The 12,046-nt window shown below is 41.0% G+C and overlaps 1 protein-coding gene across 1 annotated transcript in view; it reads left to right on the forward strand.

Annotated features, from left to right (window-relative positions):
- Positions 1-5,953: 5,953 nt before the first annotated feature.
- si:ch211-158d24.2 (multiple epidermal growth factor-like domains protein 9) overlaps positions 5,954-12,046 on the forward strand; it is a 62,159-nt gene continuing 56,066 nt past the window's right edge. The window contains exon 1 of the mRNA XM_049578792.1: positions 5,954-6,631. Within this exon, the coding sequence (XP_049434749.1) occupies positions 6,067-6,631 (565 nt within the window). The 5' untranslated portion in view covers positions 5,954-6,066. The remainder of the gene's footprint in view (positions 6,632-12,046) is intronic.

Below are 12,046 nucleotides of genomic sequence, written 5' to 3' on the forward strand. Positions count from 1 at the left end.
TTTTGCACAAAGGTCCAGTCTCATGCCAGATATCCGCAGCTATAAACTCAAGCCAATAGTCCTGATGGTGGCACTACAGCAAGCGTCTAAAGTTCAAAACTTTGAAAATTCATAACAACTCAACCATACATGCTACAACTTCACAACTTTCATCAAACTGTAGCCCCAATACTGAAGACATTTTTGTACATTTAAACCTATTAAAAATTATGAAGTTCCCACGTTCCCAAGTTCCCACATTTTTTGCTCAGTTGACACCAAACTTGGTACAGGGCATCTTCAGACTGTCCTACAAAAACTACGTTTCTCAGATTTTTGATTTATCAAAAATTGAGCCTACAGTGCATCACAATATTTGACTGTAAACGGTACTGTAAACATATATACATGCAAATTCTTGCTAAATAAATCTTCAATGTTCATGAAAAAACGACAAAATTCTCATCAGTCATGGTAGATAATGTGTGGCAAATTTCAGATTTTGATCTCAAAAACTGAATTTTTGACAGCATTTTGAATTTTGCTCTAATGTGAACAATTGGAGTCAATGTACAAATGGCAATTTTAAACATCAGTTTTTCACTTATGGAGCAAATCAATCATTGTTACAAACAAATTACTAACATCTCCATGCTGTCTAGATGCAATATGTGTATTTTCAGATTTTTGTCTTAATAACTGAATTTTTTTTACAGTGGTTTCAAATCTGCCTTTCCATGCACGGATGGCTGCTTTCCTACACAACAGTGAATGGCATACTCAGTTTGTGAAACCACTGTTGAGTTGCTACTTGCCAGTTAGCTCAGAGCGGTAGATCACTGTCTTAGGTTCCAGAGGTTGCTCAGAATTGCCTAAAAATGCCCGGACCCGACCCATCGCTGCGCAGCAGCTATAATTATTATTAGGCCTATTATTATTATTATTATTATTATTGTTATTATTATTATTATTATTATTATCATTATTATTATTATTATTATTATCATTATTTAAAAATTGTATTTGTTGTTGATGATGATATTTCTGGTGACAAAACCGCGGGAGTTTTCCTCGTTTGTTCTGGTCGGTGTTTAGGCTACATTCCATGTGTAAAGGTCCGGAGGCGTTACAACACGTAGCTGACCAGGTGACAGATGTGGAGAAAAAACATCCAGACTCCCTGCTCATCATCCTAGGGGATTTTAACAGAGCAAACCCTCTCACGAACTTCCCAGATACAAACAGCACATAAAACACAAAATGCCCCCCCCGTCAGTTTGGAGAGGCCTGCAGGACATTACCAACTACAGGAGACCATCCCCCCACCCTGTGGAAAACCTCCAACGAGCAGACGACCTGAACAGCTTCTACTGCAGGTTTGAAAAGGCCCTTTTCACACGTTCCAACCACACAGAGGAATTACCTGCACCCCCAGCTTCCCCCTCCCACCTCTCCTCGGACTACACTATCCTGCACCACCTTGACTCCCCAGGGACATACGCAAGGATCCTGTTTGTGGACTTCAGTTCAGCTTTCAACACCATCAACCCTGAAATACTCTACAAGAAGCTCATCCAGCTCACAGTGCCTGCCTCCACCTGTCAGTGGATTACCAGCTTCTTGACTGACAGAAGGCAGCGTGTGAGGCTGGGGAACATCACATCCAGCTCCCGTTCCATCAGCACTGGTAGCCCCCAGGGGTGTGTCTTCTCCCCACTGCTCTTCTCCCTGTATACCAACAACTACACTTCAGGGGACCCTTCTGTGAAACTCCTGAAATTTGCGGACGACACGGTCATCGGTCTAATACGGGACTGTGATGAGTCTGCATACAGACAGGAGGTGGAGCAGCTGGTCCTCTGGTGCGGTCAGAACCACCTGGAGCTGAACCCACTCAAGACTGTGGGGATGACAGTGGACTTCAGGAGAAGCCCCCCAACACTGCCCTGCCTCACCATCCTCAACAGCACAGTGTCTGCTGTGGACACCTTCAGGTTTCTCGGTATCACAATCTCTCGGGACTTGAAATGGACCTCCCACATAGACGCTGTCCGGAAAAAGGCCCAGCAGAGGCTGTACTTCCTGCGACAGCTTAGGAAGCTCAACCTGCCTCAGGAACTGCTGATCATTTTCTACACAGCCTGGTTTGGATCTGCCACCAAACTGGACAGGAACAGACTGAAAAGAACAATCAGGTGTGCAGAGAGGATTATTGGGACTGATCTTCCCTCCATCGAGGACCTGTACAGGTCAAGGGTCAGGAAACATCACTAACCCCTCAAACACAATCTGTTTAAACTCCTCCCCTTCAGTAGGCGCTACAGAGCACTGTTCGCCAAAACCACCTGTCACAAAGACAGTTTCTTCCCCCAGGCTGTCGCTCTGATGAACTCCTAAACGGTCACAGAGTGACAGGTCAAACAACACTGCATCCTTGTATATTGTATTTTATTTATTTATTTATTTATTTATTTATTATATTTTTTATAATTAATGTAGGCCTATAGTTGTATATTTTTTGTATATTGTATATTCTGTATGTTCTTGCCTAAAATTGTGTACTTATGTCATTTTGGGTACATTGAAAGCAAGTCTGTACTGGAGTTAAGAAGCTCTTAACAGGAGATGGCCACTACCCATACCGCGGTGCTGAAACTAAATCAAACGATGTCAGGCAAATCGATCACCCAGCACTTAATCAGCGCATGAGTCACACACAGCGCTGCTACCTAACACACTAATTCCCTGCTGCTGGTATGTATGTGTGTTCTAATAATTCTAATGAAAAACTATGACGATAAATATTTGTTAATGATCTATTTTCATGACGAAAACAAGACTACAAGTAAATAAGAAGTAGTCTTGGTAAGACAATCATGAGGAAATGTATTATATTTAAACAAAAAAACACAGACGCCTTGCTGAGGCCGGTGCCGTCTCCCACCACCTCCAGGAAGCTCCCCACTGCGTAAAAACGCAGCGCATATGGCAAGCCGTTTTAACATTTAATCACTAAGTTTGACTATCCAGAATTACCATTATAGATATCTATAATGTCATTTTGACTAGTAGTAATGTCATTGTGACTAGTATGAATTTTAATTTAAGATATCTGTAACGTCATTTTGACTAGTCAAAACTGAATGACAGATATCTATAATGTCATTCTGACTAGTCAAAACTGAATTACACACTCAAAAATAGAGGTACCAGCGTGTACCTAAAAGGGTACAAATGCTTGTCGCTGGGGGTGTATCTTTTTGAAAGACATTTCTGTACCCTTCAGTCCTGGTCCATTTCTGTACCGTATCAAGTTGTACCAGTTAAAGTACAATTCTGTACCCTGCAAGACATAAATGTACCTTTAAACTATAGTACAGAAATGTTCCCATTGAAAAGGGTACAATTGGGTACTTATAAGGGTACCCCCCCCCAGCGACAACCTATTCTGGACTTTAAAGAGACAAAAATGTACCTCAATTGTCCACAATATTTGCTTTGTGACTGTTTATTTTCATTAAAAGATGATAAAAATTTCATTGTGAATATATATTGTCACATAAAATAAATACATGTCAAAGTCTTAAACCATCACATCAACATATTTACACAGAATACCTCAAGGAAACAAACAATCTATCATCAACTAAATATGTGTCTAGAGCTTGATAGTCTATCTCATTTCCTGGATTGAGCAGAATCCAGTCACTGTCAACTGTCACTTGGTAAGCATGGAAATGACTGTCATAAGAGCAAGGAAATAACAGTTTCCCACACAACACCCAAAAAGTGTCAACGTTCAGAATGAACTTGACTTTCAAGAACAAAGGGATGGCTTCAGTGTGTACATGTCCTACTACAAAAACATCCTCAAGGGCATATTTGACACCACTGACAGATATAGCAGACACATGCTGAAGCACTTTATCCTGAAACTGCACATCTTTAAAACTTTTGTTTAATTGCAGAGCATTCTGTAAATCACCTGGCAGAGATGAAAATGGCACACAAATGCTTTTGCTGAGCGCATTTTCAAAGTCACCTAGGAACCTATCTGAAGAAAACTCCCAGCATTGTTTCATTTGATGATGGTTGCTGAGAGTCGCAGTTATGTTTACAAAGTTCCTGTATTTGCTGGCTCTATTTTTGAAATATTGATGCTTGCTTTCATACCTAATTGTCTAAAAGTGTCTATTTTTTTTTTTATCCAGTGAATGCAATGCGCTTCCATAAAATATAAAGACATTAAATCAGTGCTCGCGAGTAAACACGGCTCCTTCAACACCAAGCGCACATCCTCTTTCCTCACTCGTAGTCCATGTTCTCTGCATTTAGCAAACATGCACTCCATTGTTTCATTTGTTTGCAGTCTCTATGGGCCAAACTGACCTGGAAGTACATTACTTAAAAGAAAGTTTTGCAAGATCTCGCAAAAGTTTTGCGAGATCTCGCAAAAGTACTATTTTTTTTTAACTGTCTATTTTTTTTTCCCCTTAAGGGGCTCCGTAGATTGTGCACCACCCTGTCATATCACAGAAATTTTTAGTGTTTTTGTCACTTAAAAATATTAAAGATGATGGTGTGAGTCTATGTCAGCCACAGTAGTCCAGAATAAGCCATTATTGTTACACACACATCCATCGTAGACCATGGCACCAAGAAAACAGGCAGCAAAAGAACAGGGACAGAGTGGCAGAAAAGTTGGACAGTCTTTCACGGGTTACATGAATGATTTAATGGATTAATGACTGAAGTAATAAATTGATTTAAAAAAAACAAACATGACTGTCCCATTTTATCTTACCAGTCATCCCACTTTACCTGAACATGTCATCAAAGTCTTATGTGGTTTTCTGGGAAATCTACCAAAAAGAGATGCAATTACCTGAGTTCACCCTACAGTTTCAGGATGATAGCTCTGAACCTCTGCACATTCCTCTGTTAAATTTCTGCACTAACTACCATTTCTAAGAACTGCACAGAATTTTCCTTTGTACATATTTTTTAAGTATTGGTTTCATATTTTTTTTCATTATAACTTCATTCTGTTCCATATTTATGTCTCTCGATTTTTGCAATACTTGGTTTTATTTTATTTTTTTTCATTTTCATTTCATTTCTCTTAGGCCAACTATGTTTATGTTATGCACCAATATACCAAAGCTTTTGAGGAAGGGGGTTGGGTGGCGGGTTGTTTTCTGTTTGGTGTTCATTACATTTATGGTATTTTTGCCCTTGTCATGGAAAGTCAATAAAAACATCTAGGCTATAACAGATATGGCAAAAATGAAATAAATATAGGCTATTAATTTAAAAATAAAATAAAATAAAATATACATTAGATTAATACATTAGATAGGCTAGATACAGTACTTTTCTGGGTACTCAAAGGCGGTTTACAGAAAACAAAAACAACAAAACAAACAAAAAAGGATGAAATAATCCGTAAGAAGGGAGACAAAGCAGAGAGGGAGAAGAAGAACGCGTATTTATTTATTTATAGCCTAATTTAGATTACTTTTCTAAACGACTGATTGCAGGATGGCTTTATACAGATACAGGTGAGAAATGATTATCGGCCTCTCACAATAAAGAAATAAATCCCACAACAGGCTGCCACCGGGCATTTCCACACTGAAGAGGATAGGCCTACCTGGGCTGTGGCTCAATCACACACTGTGAAATTCTATTTTTACGCACACTATCTTTACAAAACCTGCTTCATCCAGTTGATCGGTTTATGAATGAAACCGATTAGCCTATGTTTTGATAATTTTCAGAGGAATGAGGACTTTTGACAATTTACAATAGGCCTAGCTATATTGTGCTTCATAGGGTGTTACAGCGGCTACCCTACCAGCGAATAAACGAATAACTAGTCTTCCAGGCCTCCCATTGGTTTACGCGTATGTCAGTCTCGGGCGGCTCATGGTAGGTTGCAGAGCAGATGAAGTGTTGACTGTGGTTCATAGGGCAACAAACAGCAGCGTACGCCGCCGGGGACATCAATGGTGGAGTACGCGTCCATTCAGGGAAAGGTCTGAGAGAGACCACTACTGGGGCTTACATGGAGAGCTGAAACTGGATATGAGGCTAACGTCCTTAATGATGTACATATCTCCGCTCCTGCTATTTATTTTGTATGTATATATTGGATTTTCTCAAGCTGCACCTCGCATCAGTCCCTACGATGCGTCGCCTATCTCCAGGAAGCCCGGCTCAGCCTCCGACACCTGGGAGACCTTTCACACCGACATGCCTCGTACTTTGCCCGAGAGCAGGTTAGCTCTCGGGCCTCTCACCGGATTCACACCTTCGCCTGCCATTGTTTCTGCCGGCCCAAGCACCACTACTAGCTCTATTTCTAAAACTGCAACCACCTTCCAGCTCCCTACAACGGACCCCACCACCACCTACACTGCTACCAACACCCTCGCTACTGGAATAATTTCAGCCACTAAAGAACAAATAACAGCGCCGAGTTCCAAATCAACCGGCGCACGCAAAAGATCCACCGATGCACAAACATCACTTTTTACTCCGGAGAAAATACTGCAGACCATGGTGTCCATGGTCTCCCAGCGCACAGCAAACGATGCCTTGGCAGCAGATAATATTGGCACATCTGTTACCTCAATAGAGAATAGTCAAGGTGAGTAATGTTACTGTCGAATAAAATAGCTCAGGTTGTTGTGTTGTTTTTTTTTTGTTTTTTGTTTTTTTGCTTTTTAGAAAGACGCGTTACAAAACTGACGGGGAAAATGGTGGGTTGCATGATTTTTTTTAGCACAGTCATGTTCATAAAACGAGTATGTGAAGAAGAAGACATCTGTGTCTAATTTAGGCTGCCAGAAGTAGCAGGCTGGTCGCATGGTGGTTTTGACGCAGAGAACGACCGAATAAACCAGATTGCAACAATGGGCAGACCCCTCAGACTGCACCGTGTACCCCTTCAAATAATCGGGAAATCACTACATTCTGTTCTCATAGAAAACACATTTAACGCACAATTCTTTCATTATGCATTTTCTGCGTGGCCCGTATAATAATCCAGAGGGTTTTTATTATAGGGTGAGTGTGCCACATATTACAGTAAGCAGGGGAAGGGGGGCAATGAGGGGGTGCAAGGTTGATCCTGTTGTTCAGTCATTTTCTCCAAACCGTAAGTGCACATAGCACCCACCCAGACCCGCGGTCCTTTTTGTGTTAAACCACACATTTTTGATATCGTCAGGAAATTCCAAGAAGCTGCTCAAATAGCTGCTTCAGCCTCTCCATTGTTGTTTGTACGGCGCATCCACAGAACAAGGCCGTCCAACCAAAATGGCCAGGCAGGCAAAGCCATGAATGAGCAATGACAGCGGAGCCCCTCCTCTCACACCCCACACATCCCAGTATCCATGTGGATGTGTTGTTCTCCAGCAAGCACAGGAGCTCAGGCTGAAGGATCCTGTCCAAAATGGTTCTTTAATTGTTGGGAAAGTCTTCTGAAGGCAAAGGTGTGGATGTCAGAACACATAAGAGGATGTTCCCCCTTGCTTTTATGAGGTGGAGCGTTTTAATTATTCTATAGCTATATGTATTAGATGTCAAAAATAAGGATTTAAAATAAAAATGGCCCCCAGTCCAGTCATAATTTTTACATTGACCTTTTTTTCTTCACACTCATACATACATACAGTCAACATTAATCTCAGTGATAAAAAGAGGGGTAGTTTTTGATATGTTGCAGTCATAAATGGCTGGGACGAATGTTAAAAAGAATGAAGCACAGCCAGGTTTGTGACTGATCCCCATATCCCAGTAGCTTAAAATGTGCATTGGGTGGCTGGTTAAATATATCCAGATGCTAATGGAATAGTTTTAAAGTCAGGTGTGATGTTTGTGAATAGATTTTAATGATGTATCTTATTTGGTGCTGACATTCTTCTGAACAGTGTCGTTGTTGTTCTGATTAAGCATTTAAGTATTTATTTTTTCTTGCAAAAATGCCCAACATTTATTGTTTCCATCTTCCCAGTTGTGAAGATATGCTGCTTTTCATTGTCCTATCTGACAGTAAAGTGAATATGTTTGGTTGCTGAACTGACATTGGACTTTAGGAAATTGTGTTGACCATTTTCCACCAGTTCTGGACATTTTATTGACCAAACGAGAAAAAAGGGACACGGCCCTCGTGTTAATCTTCATATTTATATTAGTCTATGTATTGCGGGTCAGAACTGCAGATGAGTTGAGCTAAAATGGTGATGTGTTTAGGCAGCTCCCCCTGTAAATCAGTCAGTATTGTTTATGGCGTTCATTTGGATCCTGAAGTCAAAACAAAATCTGCACCCTTGTGTGAGGTCATACATAAAAGCTTCGCTATACCTTACTGAAAGCATCTCCAGGAATCTCAGCACTCCGTATTGTTCTAGTGCAAAGGCCACTTGCATGATAATATCATGTAAACAAAGGCGTCACCTGGGTTAACGCCCAGCTACCGACATACATTCTCTGGCAGGGCAGGGGCCCTGCAGACAGATATAAGGTATCTCAAGGCAATTGAATCGAACGTTTTCTCTCATAGTTAAGGCTTCCCTTCCTTTGAAACGTCTGCCAGTAATTTCTGAAAGCTGATAATGTGGTTTGAGGCCCAAACCAAAATTGAAAGTACAGCAATTGTTTCTAAGCAGGGGTGCCTCCCACCGCTGTTGTTTTCCATGTAGCAGCACAGACAGACAAGCAGTGAATTGGCCAAGAGAAGAGTTTTGAGACATGACTTGTTCTGAGCAGCCTGCCGCTGCCTGTGTCTGAATACCAGCCATGCTGTCACACCACTTTACAGCAGTCAGATAGATAAGAGAGAGGTGAACTCTGCCTCAGTTTCCCCCCCTTCTCTCTCCACTACACACAGATCCACTCCAATATACATCAAACCTGTTGTGTGGCTCTCCAGATCACCCCACAGGGCCTCTGTCCCACACCTAGAAGGAGCCTGACTGCAGTGTGTGAGGTGATATGCATTCACTGGATCTCACACATTCTCAGGCGTGATCAGGGCCGACAGTTCCTCAGTGGACCTCACTGTAGCAAAGGGCCTGACAGTATACTCCAAAGGCTTGCGTAACCATAGGCCATTGTTAGTTACGTAAAAATCCAAAGCACCAGTGGAAGAGAGGAGCATAATCTGAGTGGGACGCCAGGACAAGAATACATTAAAATTCAGCTGTCCTTTTCTCTTTATCTTACTGCTAGCTGAAGTATTGTGTGCATATTTTGTATGAAAAAAAAACTGTTTTATTTTGCTTTCACAGCGCTTTTCTGTCTGTCAGTCTTCTTTGTCTGACTGCTGAGCACAGAATGGAGACATATATTCAGGCATTCAGTCATCTCTCGCCACACCTAAGCTGAGATCAGATAAATAATAGATTGCCACTCTGTGCTCTGCAGGGTCATCCACGTCTGTCATTTTATCCTCTGGTTTCTTAAAGTGCGCCAGCTTAAACTGAACAAAATCCACAGCAGTACTTTATCTGGTTTACCATATTTGTTTTTGACTGGCATCAGGTGCATTGATCATACACAAAAACAACATCAAGTTGTATGAAACGGACCTGATGTCTGATGTGGTCTTTTGAAATGCATTTATCATGATCATTTATCAAAGCAGGCTCATGACTGAGATGGCCGCTTTTTTTAATGCTGTGACTGGCGAGAGGAATATGGACAGGGAAAGTGAATTTAGAACTCTCACGTTGTACTCGGCATCTCCAATGAGCCGATGATGCAAGAACCGTGAATGGGCCTGGCAGATTAAGTGAGTGATAGTGGAAGGCCAGTTGGGCAGGACAGCTCCCACTGTTACTGTGTCTTGGTATGGTCACACTATCGCACTGGCCAATGAAATTTCCCTTCACTCAACTGGTCTGGTAGTGTGATTTGGTTCTAAAGAGAAGCATAATGACTTCTCCATTTTCAAACACAGTGCATCACTTTTTCTGTTGTGCAAATTTCAAAGGGCAAAGGAAGACTGGTCTGGAGATCACACCCAAACAGGAAACACTGTCATGAATCAGTCAGGTGTATGTTTAGGCATACAGGCTTCAGTTGAAGTGACATTATTCACATAGATTGATTCTAATGTGACCACATCTAACTGTATGAACATCAAGTAGGATGTAACTGGAAAATAATACTGAGCTGTAATACTACCTGTTGGATGGTTTTTATTGAAAAAAACAAAACAAAACAAAACATCCTTTACAGTAATTAGCCTGCTTCTCTAATACCATTAATGCTTTCAAAAAGACCACACTGGCATCAGGTCAGTTTTATACAATTTGATGTCTTTTTTGTTTATGATGAATTCACCTCATGGAGCCTTATGTTGGTCTAAAACAAAGACGGTAAACCTGATAAACTGAGTCCAGCTGTGTCGTCAATGGACTTCATTCAGTTCAAAATGCTGTACTTTAAAGGGAGCTACAGCCATTTTCAAAATTCATACATGTTATTCCTATGGTGTAAGACAGTCCAAAAATATGAGCAACTCTCCCCCAAATCCAAAAACTAGAGTGCTAAATCTCAATTTTGTGATGTCATTGGTTATAAAGTCTGGAGCAGCGCCACAGACAATGAATGGTGAAAGATGTTCCAGAGCAGTGGTTCCCAGTTGGTCCACCCATGGGGTCCTGATTTCTCCTTAGTTATTTAGAATCAGGATCAGAATCAAATTTATTGACATTATACAAGTTGTACAATGAAATTAGAGGCAATGCCTTGAAGTGTGCATTAAAACACAGATAAGAAACAGAAAAAAACAACAACAGGGTTCAACAGGGTTATGGCTTTGGGGAAGAAGCTGTTTTTGAGTCTGTTTGTCCTTGATTTGATGCATCTATATCACCTCCCTGAGGGCAGGAGGTCAAACAGGTGGTAATTGGGTTGTGTAGTTCAAGGTCCAAACAGTTTTATCTATTCAGTGTCAAATATACATTTGGCCATGTTGAGCTTGTTTGCTGTTTCTGTTAAGTAGCTGTCTGTTAGTCAGTCAGTCTACAGCAGGAAACGACACTTCAAAATAAAAGCTCTGTGACGGAAAGTCACTATATTCAAAAATAAAGTGTGTTTTTACTTGACAGATTTCTGAGTCACTTGTGGTTCATTCAGAATGGACCCATGACCCACTTTTGGGCCGCGACCCACCAATTGGGAACTACTGTTCTAGATGACACTGAGAGAGAGAGCACCCAGGAAGTTGTTCTGAGTATATGGCTACATTTTCTGTTTCAGAACTGAGAACAGTAGAATACAATAAAGCTAATTTGGGTATTAAAAGAGAACGCTCTGTGGGTCAACAAAATCTGCCTCCTATTCATCATTGATAGAGCAGCTCTAGATGCTCTGTGCCATCACATGTTTGAGAGTTCCTTCTCTGGGCTCTGGTTCTGAGAGAGTAGCTCATGATCACTAATATTGATTGAACTTTTCTAAGCCATGGAAATAATATGTTGGAAATTTTAATTTGGGTGGTGTTCCCCATTAAGAGACCAGAGGATGTAATGACAGACGTTGCAAAATTAGGGTTATAAATGCTGTAGTGTGTGGTAACTTTTTTTATTGTGCATACTTATCCCTATACAAATAAACATTAAGTAAATAAATAAGGAATATGTACCTCTTTTTCTTTTTCTCTGTTGCACAGCGTAGCCATTTGCAGAATACACTAATCCCACATGCATCGGCTGCATGACTACCAAATAGGGTTGTAGAGTATTTTAAATATACAAGTAATTTACAATCAGTATGACTGACAAAATATTCTGCAAACAAATTTTAATCTCTGTTTTGATTTCCATTTAGTGAGGTAGCTTACAGACTTACATTACTTCAATTACACAATTACACGACCAGTGGCATACTGCTTCTTCAAGGCGGGAATTTCACTGTTATGTTTCACTTGCTGTTCTGTATAAAAGGTACAATCCCAGAATGGGGGGGGCAGAGTTGTCTCGCAGCCGTTAGGGCGGGATCATGGACAGGAGGGGTGTGATGTTTTGATGACGTTTTATGGGTGTGACCCACT

This window comes from Epinephelus fuscoguttatus, linkage group LG6 (genome assembly GCF_011397635.1).
Source record: "Epinephelus fuscoguttatus linkage group LG6, E.fuscoguttatus.final_Chr_v1".
Lineage (NCBI taxonomy): Eukaryota > Metazoa > Chordata > Actinopteri > Perciformes > Serranidae > Epinephelus > Epinephelus fuscoguttatus.